Source organism: Sander vitreus, chromosome 18 (assembly GCF_031162955.1).
Source record: "Sander vitreus isolate 19-12246 chromosome 18, sanVit1, whole genome shotgun sequence".
Classification (NCBI taxonomy): Eukaryota; Metazoa; Chordata; class Actinopteri; order Perciformes; family Percidae; genus Sander; species Sander vitreus.
Window position 1 is genome coordinate 20408994 of NC_135872.1, and position 12950 is coordinate 20421943.

The 12950-nt window shown below is 45.5% G+C and overlaps 1 protein-coding gene across 5 annotated transcripts in view; it reads right to left on the minus strand.

The window, feature by feature from the left end:
• Positions 1-336: 336 nt before the first annotated feature.
• Positions 337-12950, minus strand: part of bcl11bb (BCL11 transcription factor B b) — a 31516-nt gene continuing 18902 nt past the window's right edge. For all 5 annotated transcript variants that reach the window (XM_078275469.1, XM_078275470.1, XM_078275468.1 and 2 more), the window contains one exon: positions 337-5604. In XM_078275469.1, coding sequence (XP_078131595.1) covers positions 3551-5604 — 2054 coding nt within the window. In that variant the 3' untranslated portion in view covers positions 337-3550. The remainder of the gene's footprint in view (positions 5605-12950) is intronic.

The following is a 12950-nucleotide window of genomic DNA, read 5'->3' on the forward strand; positions in this document are numbered from 1 at the left end:
TCGTACTAAATTATTAGCTGCAGTTTCTGATGGTTTGTATTATAACCTAGTTGATATAGAGTTTAAATGCATGATTCACTTGTGTGGGATTAGAGTTTTTCAAGGAATGCTGACTAAAGTAACACTGTTATTTTGGCTCAGCCTCTTACAGAAGTTAATAAAACATTTCAGACAGATGAGGTATTTCACAAGAAATGGGCTAGAATGTCAACCAAGTTTTGGATTAGGATATTGTAGCTGTCACTAGAACTATGATGTATAAAGCTGTTCCAACGTGTGTTATTAATCGTGGCGGTAGAGGAAAAGGAAGATGAAATAATCAGAATGAAGAGTTGCTTCAATCATAGAGCAATTGCAACATTTATTGAAGTGTTGGCTTTCTCGTATTGATTTTTCAACACATTACAAAAATACATATATGTTCAAAACAGCAGATGTGTACTGTTCTGAAATCACTTTTTTTTCACAATGATGCACTCCCCCCAAAAAGAACGGAAACAATTTTTTTTTTTTTTTTTTTACAAAGAGTGTAAGTGAAAGTTGTGAAAAGTGAAATATGAAAATGTATTTAAAATTACAGTTGTAAGTGCTGTCACAAGACCTTCAACCAACCATGAGGATAAAAACAAAAACAAAACATAACGTTCATGAATGTCTCAGATAATTGATTTGGAAAAGTCTTTCTGCACAAAGCATTGCATTCCCCTGCCAAAGATTCTTCCTTTAGGAACATCTCTTTTTTTTTTTTTTTACATCCATGGAGGATAGCTTCACCAAATCAACAACAGGAAATTCATTAAAAAAAAATAAAAAATTAAATATAAAAAAAAAAATACATTGAAGAGACCAAAAGTCAATAATGGCACCACTCTTGTTAGAAAAAAAATAACAATCTGGCATGATTCTGCAATATTACATTTAAAAAAAATTGTCTTCCCATACAGTGAACAAGTAATCATACAGAAACATATTCATGAAGATAAAATCCCTCCACCAGGATAATCATACAAAAACTGCTATGGCATTTGAAAGAACGTTGGAAAAAAAAAAACAATACTTTTATCATTTTTAAACACTTACACATATTTCATTCATGGCATACTTCAACACTGTAAACATATTGTAAGACTGAATGTCCATGTGTGTTTGGATCTCTGTCCAGGTTCCACCGTTCATCGCGTGGATGTGAAATATTTCATAGTTGTGTGCCTCGTTTTAGCCTATAACTGAACTGAGTTTTCCTGGAATGAATACACTGTGCATATACAACAGGATCTTGATTTTTGCTCTCATGCATCAACGTGTGTAAGCGAGCCGAAAAGCAGCTCTTCAGCCAATCGCACTTCTCCCGTGAATTCCCTAAAACGTATTGAACTAGCTTATGGAGAGCTGCTGCGGCTTCAACATCATTTCCTTTCTAAAAATAAAATCACAAAAAGAGGAATTTGCATACAAGATACAGCATAATCTTTTTCTTTTTTTTCTATCCAAACAAAATGGCGCAGATAAAACCTGACAATAGGTTAAACTTTTAAGATCATTGTGATGAGAATTGGAGTACAAAAACCCAAAGATGTAGTCTCAATCTCCTTTCGTGTGGCTTTTCCGTCTCCCTCCCTCTCGCGCTCCATTATAAGATGTGGCCAGTAGATGTGCGTTTGGGTACAAAAAAAAAATATACGCTTTTCATATGCTTCCAATTTCATTTAAATGGCTCTTCTCCCTGGTCAAGGTCTTGCTCTCTCTGTCTCTCCGTCCATTTCTTTCACACACGTCTTCATTTCTCAGTTCCAATCTTTCATTCGTACCATAGGAATAGCCCCTACTCAAGGTCCCATTGCAGCTGTGCTCAAAATTATCATAACTCATATAGCCTATTTTATTTCTCTACCAGATTCATTTCAGGATGAACGATGCAGAAAGAAAAAAGAGAAGAAAAAAAAATAAACGTAATCCCCAAAAGTCACGAACATGCACACTGTCTCAAAATCTGTTACTGAGAGTTAAACCCATATCACTTTGTGAGGCGAATGAACAGGCTTCCTTTTAAAAGCCGCTCTAATGCATGAATCTGAGCTAGTGAACTGTGAAAAGACGCCGTCGGAGAGAGGCTTAGAGCACACTGCAGAGAGAGAAGACACACACACACACACACACACACACACACACACACACACACACACACACACGCTAACACATATTGATATGAATTTCATTTGGAACCATTTTGTGGGCCCTAAGGGGACACGGTGAAGTCGACCCGGGTCAGAGAGAGATGCCACGGCAGACACGAGAGGGAGATGGAGAATGATTCCAAGACTGTTACAATTGTTGAAGTAGCTTGAGCGTTAACAAATGGCTTTTGAGTAATCACACATGGGGTGGGGGAGTGGGGGAGATAATCAAGTGGTTCTAATAAAGCAATAATGAATGAGTTACACGTAGCATATACTGGATGATGCAAGCAGCTGGTCTTCTGATTGTTTAGTTTTAGGCCATCGTTCACGTACCGTCGGGGCTACTTTAACATATAGAAAAGAAGAATATATTTACAAAACCATAAACAGGACTGTTCTCCTTCTCACATTAATCACAAGTAGTCTTAACTTATTCAACATATTCATTTAAATATGGTATTTTAATCTTACACCGGGAATGTACTGAGTATCAGTTAAGGCTCCACTAAGTGCAACCTTTATTTATGTCCTAACTGAAGCAAGGACAGCAATACAGTAACTGCATTTTGAAATTATTCACACGCCAATATTTAAAAGGACAAATTCCCTGAATAAATTTAAAGTAGGGACTAAGTAGTAACTAAGTTAGAGTAGTAACTTATCAGGTCTTTAAGATAAGATTGGATTTTTAAAATCCAGCATGATGTTTTATTGTCAGGCTGACATTCAGTGCTTTAGGCCTGTATGAGGGAGTGGATTGTAGTCCGCTGCTGCACGTTTATATAGAAAACAATTATTTTAACTTTAAAAAGCTAACTGCTTTGCACAATTTTACTCACACATGATAATTAAGCTTCCTTAAAGGAGAGAAGAAGAAAAAGAAAATTTGTATTTAGGGTGACTTCTTTCCAGTTATCGCATTTTAGAAAAAAAGAAAAACGTTTTAGCACATTTCAAAACTAACTCCATATGAAATCCCACAAAGATGTACCTGCACATGCCAAATATCATTACAAAAATCCAATAAATACAGAAATTATTGCACAGTAGAAAGGCTCCATGGATTCCTAACTGATAAAATCCTCAGACAGTTTGCCAAGAAACACCAAGTTGTGCATTCCAGACAAGTTCTCATTAAAGTTTCCCTTTGTTTATATTCTCAGGTGGCAGTTTCTGTGACAAGAAAAAAAGATGAACATCAATCAGTCTCAATTTATTTTTTTTATAGAGAGAGAGAGAGATTATCCAGCCAAGCCTCATAGCTGAAGAAGTGGTTATAGGGATTTTGTGTGCACACGTGTGTGTGTCTGCATTTGTCTATGTGTGTGTGTGTGAGTGTTTGCTTGTAGGCTGTATAACTAACGGCTGCTGGCTTAACCTCTGTCTGCCTCCTCCAGTTTGACCTCACTGGCCATCAAATGTTCCCCATGCCATTTCTTCATGTGTTTCTCCAGCGTGCTGTAGACGCTGAAGGGCATGTGGCAGATGTCGCAGCGGTACACCTCCTTCCCAAATTGCCCGTGGGTCTTCATGTGACGCGTCAGCTTGGAGCTCTGGGCGCAGGCGTAGCTGCACAGGTCACACTTGTAGGGCCGTTCCCCCGTGTGGCTGCGTCGGTGCACCGTCAGGTTGCTGCAGTTCTTGAACACCTTGCCACAGTACTCGCAGGTGTCATTCCTCCTATCCTTAGAGCTCGGGGGCCTGCCGGGTCCGGGTCCCCGCAGGAGGTGAGGAGTGCTGCTGCCGCTGCGGCCCGACGCGCTTCCTGCTTCCATCAGCTCCCCAGGCGGGGTGGAGAAGCGGAGGCTCCCCGTCTCTGAGGAGGAGTGCTCCGAGGAGGTGGCGAACGGCGACTGACGGGAGTCTGTGAATCCCAGGAAGGGTTCTCGGATGAAGTGACGCGAAGCAGCGTAGCCAGCCAGGAGCTGAGAGTAGACGTTCTCCGGGGAGATAAGGGGTAAGGTCGGGGGAAGCTCCAGCTGTTCCTTCTCTATCTTGATCCTCTTGTTGTTGGAGGGGTTTGGGCTGGTGATGGGGGTGGGCCGACGCTGGAACAGCCCAGGGAAGGAGTCTGCTTCGGATACGCTGATCCTGCCGTTCATCACGGGCCTCTGGTTCACCTGCTGATCCCGCTCTCTGTTCTGCTCTCTATCATTCTCTCTTTCTTCACTCCTCTCTCCGCCATCTCCATTAGGCTGTCTCTCGAGGCTTCTCTTGTTAGGGTTAAGTCTAAGGTGATTGTCCAGATGGTTGTACGGGTGCATGATCCCCACCCTGCCACTGTCACTTACTCTATCCCCGCCCAGGGGTTTCTCCTCGGGACACTGTCTCGGGCCATTCTCCCTATTCTGGCTGAACTCCTGGGAGTCCTCACTTAAGTTGGAATCTGGCCGACTTCCATTCCTCAGTTCTTCCTCTTCTTCCTCTTCCTCCTCTTCTTCTTCTTCCTCCTCTTCCTCCTCCTCCTCATTGTCCATGCCCATCTCTCCTGGATTTCCCTCCCTGCTCTTTTCTTCACCCTCTCCTCCCTCTTCTCTATGTCCCTGTTCGGGAGAGCCACTCATGGAGCCAGACTTGTTGTGCATATGTGTCTTCATGTGCCTCTTAAGCTTGCTGGCCTGGGAACAGGCGTGGTCACATAGATGACACTTGTACGGCCTCTCCCCTGTGTGACTGCGTCTGTGGACGATCAGGTTGCTCTGAAACTTGAAAATCTTGCCACAGAACTCACAGGATTTGGATTTCCCCGGGGTCTGGTTCTGACCCTGGCTGTCAGGAGGGCTGGAAGAACCGTGTCCCCCCTGAGAAGTGGGTGGCTGTGGGGGATAGGTAAGAAATGCCGGGGGCTTGGGGCCAGGCTGGAAAAGCGTGGGGCTCAGCAAGCGGTGCATGGGTGGCACGCGGTTGGGCGAGAGAGGAGGAGTGGGCCCCCCGTTATTGGTCGTGTTGCCCGCCAGTTCTCTCAGACGACGGGAGAAGTCCATGGAAGGAGGGTCCATGGGGGCCATCCGCATCACCCTCTCAAAGGCACTGGGGTGCTGGGACAGCAGCCCCATCTCCTCTGGGCCCAGCCGCTCTAGAGGGGTTCTAGGGGGTGGTGGAGGGCTGACAAAGGGTGGTGTTGCAGGCAACCGGGTCTCCATGTACCCCGGGGGAGGGGGGTGTTCCCTGAGCAGGGGCGCAGCCATGCGGAGGAGGTGGAATGGGTTGTTGGTGTCACCGAGGAAAGTAGGGAGAGGGGAGCGGGGCAGGGCATCGCACGGGGGTGGAGGCAGAGCCATGCGGGGAGTGAGGGAGCAGTTGACTGGGTGGTGGTCCAAGTAGATGCGGATGCCGTGAGTGTGCTGGGCATGCTGAAGTAGGAACCAGGCGCTGGTAAAGGTCTGCTTACAGGTAGTGCAGATGTAGCTAGACGGCTCATCTTTGTCTGTGGGCCAAGAGAAAGAAAACCACCATGAATTTTGTAAAATCCAAATAAAATATGCTTAAATGAATCAATACAATACTTTTGTATTAGCAACCTGTGCGAACATCTGGTTAATGAATTGTGCTTAAAAGAGCAGTTATATTAACTCTCTGTTTGTGTCTATGTATGAAGGTCTTCCATGGGCTTTGTCTGTGTCAGTGTGTATGAAATACATTTTGAGTGCGTGTGTGTCTACAGGCTAATGCAGATGGCAGGTACTGCCCTAAGGCCACGACACATTATGCTAATTCTAATGTCAGCTCGGCTCTAATATACAGATCCATCTCGTCTACTCTGTCATTTCCATATGGAGACAGGGGAGGCAGCAATGGGGAGAAAAGCACACCAATGGGGAAAAAAGGAAATATGGGAGAGGGGGAGAGAGGAGGGAGGAAGGGAGGGAGGGAGGGTGAGATGTTGCATTAAAGAGGAAGAGAGACACACAAAAGGAGAGACAGGAGAGGTGATGGAGACGATGTATAAACAGTAAAGGCCCCTCCGGTCTTAACACAGCATCCACATTAAATAAAGCTCTACGCCACTGGTGTAATAACAACTACAGTAAAGTTATTTTGTGTGACTGTAAACACACACACACACACACACACACATTGACAAATTGCCCCTTTAAATGGCATGACTTAATAAAGCCAAATGAATCTATCAGTCACTATGGCACGGCCGTGTCAGCCCGCTTATGAGTTATAAAAAGAGCTTCAGTTGGGTTTCATCTAATTCAACACAGGCTAGCATTGAACACAGTCCTGTGTTTGCTTGTGAGGCATCTGCATCTACTTTATCATCAGCGGCTACCGCAAGCGGAGTCGAGTTGGTACGGTGGTCCCAAAGCTTGGAGCCCGGAGGGAGAAAACTAAGACAGAGAAGTTACTTTTGCCCAAAGTCTTATGTGATCAAGAGCCCTTCCAGTAAGATGGCTGCCTCAAAGCCACCCATTGTCATGGAATGTAAAACACACATGCAGACACAAATACATGTGCAGCAACATTCTCTTTTTCACTTTTCTTCTCTGTCTCCAGCCTCTCTCACAGCGCAAATCGGTACACACACACACACACACACACACACACACACACAAACAAACACACACACACACACACACTTGTACCGTGCAGAACAGATGAGCGAAAGCTGATGTTGGATCAGTGTCTAGTACAGGAAGCTGATTTGGCGGTGTGATTGGATTGGCTTTCCCCAGGGGACACAGGGTCAGAAACAGTTAATGAGGGCCTCATTTACTGATTCTGTCTGTTTTTCTCTGCTATTAGTGGAGCTCTGGTGTAGCCGTCACTCTTACTGTTTGTGTGGGGTGGGACATGACCTGACTCCTGCGACTAAAGCGTGTGTACGAGCGTGTGCATGTGTTACTGTTTGTGTGGGGTGAGACATGACCTGACTCCTACGACTAAAGAGTGTGTACGAGCGTGTGCATGTGCGTGGACCTGTATGTGGATGTATTTTTGTGTGTGCATGTGTGTGTGTGTGTGTGTGTGTGTGTGTGTGTAAGTGTGTGTGTGGGGCGAGTGGCAGGCTGCCTGCCCGTGTTTAGTTTGGCTAGGCTTCACACGGCCGCTTGGCAGCGGAGAGCTGGACAGCTTAACAGCTTGGACAGGGAGAAGAGAGCGAAAGAGGGAAGGGAAGAGGAGGAGGAGGAGAAGAGGAGGGGGTAAGAAGAGAGGTGGAGGGTGCTTGGGCACACACGCACATACAACGACACACACATAGGGGTATTTACATGCCCCCGGGGACCAAGAGGGGTCTATAGACTTGGGAGCTGTGTAATCTCATCAACACATGAGGATCAATATGAAATGAAGATGTAAGATTGGGACTGGGTTTTAAAGATGTCTCTCAATTGATCAAGTTGTGTTTTTTACTTCTTTTCTGTATTTTGGTCTGCACACATGGCCTCATCAACACAAACTACCCAAATCATATACCACCACCCCCACAACCTTCCACCCCCACCACAACTATACAGCAATGCATTTGCATCTCGTCATATCTTACACAACCGTGCCATATGCTGTTAAAGGAAGCGTGGCAGTTAATAGAGTGGCAGCTGATGGCTGCTGCCTAATGACGGCCAAAGACAAATTTCATCAACTTCCCAAACAAGAAAGCAAGCGGGGGGAGGAGAGGGAAACACAGAGCAGACAGGAAAAGAAAAGAGACTGGAAGAGCAAATAATGAAATCGAACATAGATAGATAGATAGATAGCTAGATAGATAGATGCATTAAGATGCAGATGTCCTCACTCCATTCCTTTCCTCTCACACACACACATGCTGGGAGAGGGTGAACGCTGTCGCTGCTCAGTGCTCCAGCCAATAAAAGCCTTCATTAAAGAATCACGACGGGCCGTGTCGTGCTTCACTTTGTGGTAATTACAGTCGTCTGCCTGACATGCAGGCAGGGACCCCTCCACTGCTGACCGCCAGGGTCAACTACCAGTTAGAATAGTTACATTTTCCTCTCCACGCAGTCACTGATGCTGGACCTAATCGACCAATTTTCTCTGGCATGCCATATGCACACAGACACACATGCACTATCACCCACCCACACACACACACACACACACACAGTTCAGGGAATGGGCGTGAGATGAAAGGTTAAATGAAATGGAGTCACAGCAGGATTCTGTAATATGGTGCTGCATTATCAACTAGATTTCAGGGTTGGTCATTTTGCTGGCAGTACAACTGCTTGTAAATGCTATAGCGTGATGACATTCCCTTGAAACAGTCTGAATCTTTGACTTAGCAGTAATGTTTCCGCCCAGGTGTCCACTCCAGGCAGACTTTCCATTGAAACAGACAAGCACAATGCAGTCTTGAGACCAGCTTAGGAGGGCAGCTCTTTGTCCTGTGCAACAAAACAAAGGGCTAAGGGCCAGGAGGCCTGGAGGAAGTTATTAAAACATTGGCACATGCATGGAGCTGAGGTGGGCCAGTAATAATGCTCTCCTTCTCTCCTGGGTTGGATTTTTTTACTAAACCACCAGGCCAATTAACCCAGTCTTCAGAGACTAAGATCTGAGCTTTACATCAGATTTTATTCTTTCCAGATTGCCTTTTATAGCTATTATTTTGCCTTAAAAGTACAAACAAAATGCCAGTGAATGAAGGGGAGCCACAGTATTGACTGTTTGCATATGGCCAGTGTAGAAAAGTTGGTGTGAGCTTGGCGGGGTTAGAGTAGACACCAGGCGTATGGTGCAGACATGTGGATTTCTGTTTAATTTAGGAATTCACATATGCTGCCCTCCAGCCTGTGTTTGATTTATATTTTCGAAGCATGAGCTCCCTCCATTTACATTACACTTACATTTTGGGGCCTTTATCGTATGCTCTAATCCAGAGGGACTTATAATAAGACCACAGAAGAATAACAAAAATCCACAGCCTCAGCCTTCGACAAGATGAGCAAACGGGAGCTTCTCGGCTGACAGTGAACAGTGAGTGGATGGTAATGAATGCTCACTGATGCCAAATTAACTCTCACAAAGCTCAGAGAAAAAAAATCATAATTAAAAATAAGAACCATGTGAACACTAGCCCCCCAACTTCTCTGCTGTAGCGCATTCATTTGCCATGGACAGTTCTACAGGAAGCAGAGTGAAAAACATTACATCCAGGGGGCAAAGTTGGGAGTGTGTAGAATAATGTTGCTTTACTGCAGACACAGAAGACAGTGCAGGTTCTGGTTTGTTAACAAGCAGTTGACTGATGAAGCAGAGGATGTGCTACAGTCGATGTCACGTGTGTGTGTGTGTGTGTGTGTGTGTGTGTGTGTGTGTGTGTATGTCCGTGCGTGTGTGTGTGCGTGTCTGCGCACTGCAGTGTTCCTGGGCTTCAGGTTTGCCGTGACTGCTCCAACATTCCATCAAGGGCGACAGAACGCCACAGCGACAGATTTGCATACAGAACAAAGCCGCCCGCAGGCTAGGCCACTGGGACACAGACCTGCCCCTGCAGCCCCTCCCACACACCCTCGCAGCGTACACATGTGCACGCGCAGTCACAAGCCCTGGGAGTACGCATGTGTGCACCTGTCAGGGGTTAGCTGACACTTCTGCTGCTGGCAAAGCAACTCCTCATTAGCATGGCTGTGATCTAGGGGTCCCCAGGGGTCCCAGTCTTCTCACCTCGCCCCCTTTGCCCCCTCCCTCTTACACCTCTGCTCCTCTCCTCCTCCTCACATCTCCCCTCCGTCCCTCCTGCTCCTCCTCCTTCTTCAGTGCTCCGCTCCCCTCTGCTCTGATGGCTTGTTTGTCATGAAGGGGGCTAATCAGGAGACACAGAGGCCATGCAGATCAACCTTGTACGTCTGTGTGTGTGTGTGTGTGTGTGTGTGTGTGTGTGTGTGTGTGTGTGTGTGTGTGTGTGTGTGTGTGTGTGTGCGTGTGTGTGCGTGCGTGTTTCACAGCACACTGGGAGCTTGGTTGGTAAACTACGACCCCGGCGAGCAGTGGCTGACTGTCACACATATGTAGTAAAAGAAAGAGAGAGATGGAGAGACAGAAAGAAGGAAAGAGACTGCGGAGAGTGGCAGTAGCAGGCAGGGGGTAAGTCTCTCACACACTGACTGGCTCCATGCTAACTCAAACCAGCTTCGGCCTGCTAACCATATACATCTGTGTGTGTGTGTGTGTGTGTGTGTGTGTGTGTGTGTGTGTGTGTGTGTGTGTGTGTGTGTGTGTGTGTGTGTGTGTGTGTAGCCAGTATGACCAGCTGAAATGCCTGAGAGAGGATTTAAAGAAACAGAGCTCCTTAATGTGTTTGCTGGAAAGTGTAGGGGACGCAAAAAAATATTTTCTCTTTCACTTCCTATGTCTTCAGTTTTCTCTCTCTCTCTCTCTCTCTCTCTCTCTCTCTCTCTCTCTCCCTCTGTCTTCCTTTTCTCTCATGTACACACTAAGCACCTGTACAATGTATCTGGGTACTCCACCCTGACCCTCATGCCTCCTGGGATGCGGGTCAAATGAACAATAAAAGGGATCAGGTATCTCCAACAACTTGATCACAGGGACACACACACACACACACACACACACACATTGAGCGGGTCCAGCTGTACAACAATGCATGAGTGGAAGAGGCTCTCATGTAGCACGACCGAGGGAGCACGATATCAAGCGATCCCAGCTAGGACACAGGGGACACGCTGTGAAAAATAACTGGAAAGACCTCTCTGTCAGTAAAGAGCTATGACTTTTGGCTTGGCTTCTAGGACAAAGAGCGCGGGAGAGAGAGAGAGAGAGAGAGAGAGAGAGAGAGAGAGAGAGAGAGAGAGGGAGCGATAAAGACCAAAAAAAGAGAGAGAATGAAAAGAAAAAGGGAGCTCCATAAAGTGCATTAGCTAAGCTCTCTGTGGCATTTCTCTAAGCCTGACTCATCGGCATCAGCTCCTAACTGGTCCCAGCGCCTGCATTTGTGTGTGTGTGTGTGTGTGTGTGTGTGTGTGTGTGTGTGTGTGTGTGTGTGTGTGTGTGTGTGTGTGTGTGTGTGTGTGTGTGTGTGTGTGTTGGGGCATATGTGCACTCACTTGTGGGGTCTGCTGTCTGTCATGTGACGCTGACAAATGGATGACACTCAATCGTGCTTGTGGTTGCGAGAAGATATAAGAGAGAGGAGCAAGATGGAGGAGAGGATGAAAGAAGGAAAAGGGGGGGCGGTGGAAGAAAGAGGAAAAAGGAGGAAAAGAGGAAAAAAAGCATGGCAGACAGTTTGGGAAACAGAAAAATAATTGTTTTTCTTTATTACCTGCATTTCCATTTTCAATAGAATTATAACCAATTGAATCTCTCATTACATCACATACCCATTTTACCAGGAGGGAAAACAGACGCCATACAGTATAAAAGGAACCAATGACGTCACTATAGAACTGCAGGAGTGCAAGCATGCTGATATAAAGGATAAATCCACCATTAATAAATAGAATAAACACAAGGTGAAATATTTTAGAGAAAAGATGCTACAGACGAGCACAAAAACACCGAAATGTTTGGATTGGTGAGGGCATCAAAATACAAAAAAAAATGTAGCTGCTTTGAAAATGAAATGGAGACTGCTTTTGTGGACTCACATAATGTTTGTTCGAGGTTTTACATCCAAATGAGCTGCAGTCATACGCCTCGGGAGCTCTCACTTTGTCCAGAAAGTCAATTTCCTATTCGCTGGCACTGAATAGGAAATTGACTTTGACATGTGAGTGACTGGTGAATTCTGTTTTGTAGGTTTATTAAATTTTTCATCGGATCAATACTTTTATACAAACAGTGCGTCAAATTTATTGTGTTATTCTTCTGAATGTTTTGCCTCGAATGGTCAACTAAACCAAACAAAATGAAACGAAACAAAAGTATGGAGGTACAGTGTTCTCCTCAACCTGTGATAAGCATGTGTCATTTCGCAAATTCCTCCAATTTGTGTGTGTGTGTGTGTGTGTGTGTGTGTGTGTGTGTGTGTGTGTGTGTGTGCGTGTGCGTGTGTGCGTGTGTGCGTGTGTGTGTGTGTGTGTGGGTGTGTGTCAAAGAGACAGAATATGAAAAAGGTGGCAAAAGAAAAACAGTTATTTTGTGCCTGTACATGTGTATACAGTATGTGTATTTGTGTATATGTTTATACCGTATGAGTATTTGTGTATATGTGTATACAGTATGTGTATTTGTGCGTGTATACCGTATGCATGTGTTTGCATGTATATGCCCATGCTCATTGTGTGTATCTCGGGCTACCATTCTGTGACAGGGTGGTATATTCTTTCAGCAGTAGTAATCGTCCCCAGCTGGCTTTTGCCCACTGGAGCCAAGCAGCCAGTCCCACTTAACTAGCAGCCCACAGGAAAATACCACCGTGGCCCTCAATGAAGCACACAAACCCTTCCAACTCAATCAGCCCGCTATAAAACTTGCCCCTCACATGCTTTAGACATGGCGTAAAGTGTGTTCCAGTGATTGGGAAAGAGAGCCTGAACATTCATGATCTTATTCACTATTACTCCAGTATTAGTATCACACCATTTCTCTAGTTTAATATGTACTTCTGGCTTTAAGTCTGTGAGAGCATCCTGGGCACCCAGATACCTCAGTTGGTAGAGCAGGCTCCCAGGGTTCGACCCCGACCTGCGGCCCTTTGCTGCATGTCATGCCCCCTCTCTCTGTCTTCATCTGTCCTGTCAAAAATAAAGGCCTAAAATGCCCCAAAAATAATCTTTAAAAAAAAAAAAGTCTGTAAGAGGATACAGTGTTCTTTTTCTTTCCTCAAGCTTGAACACAAAG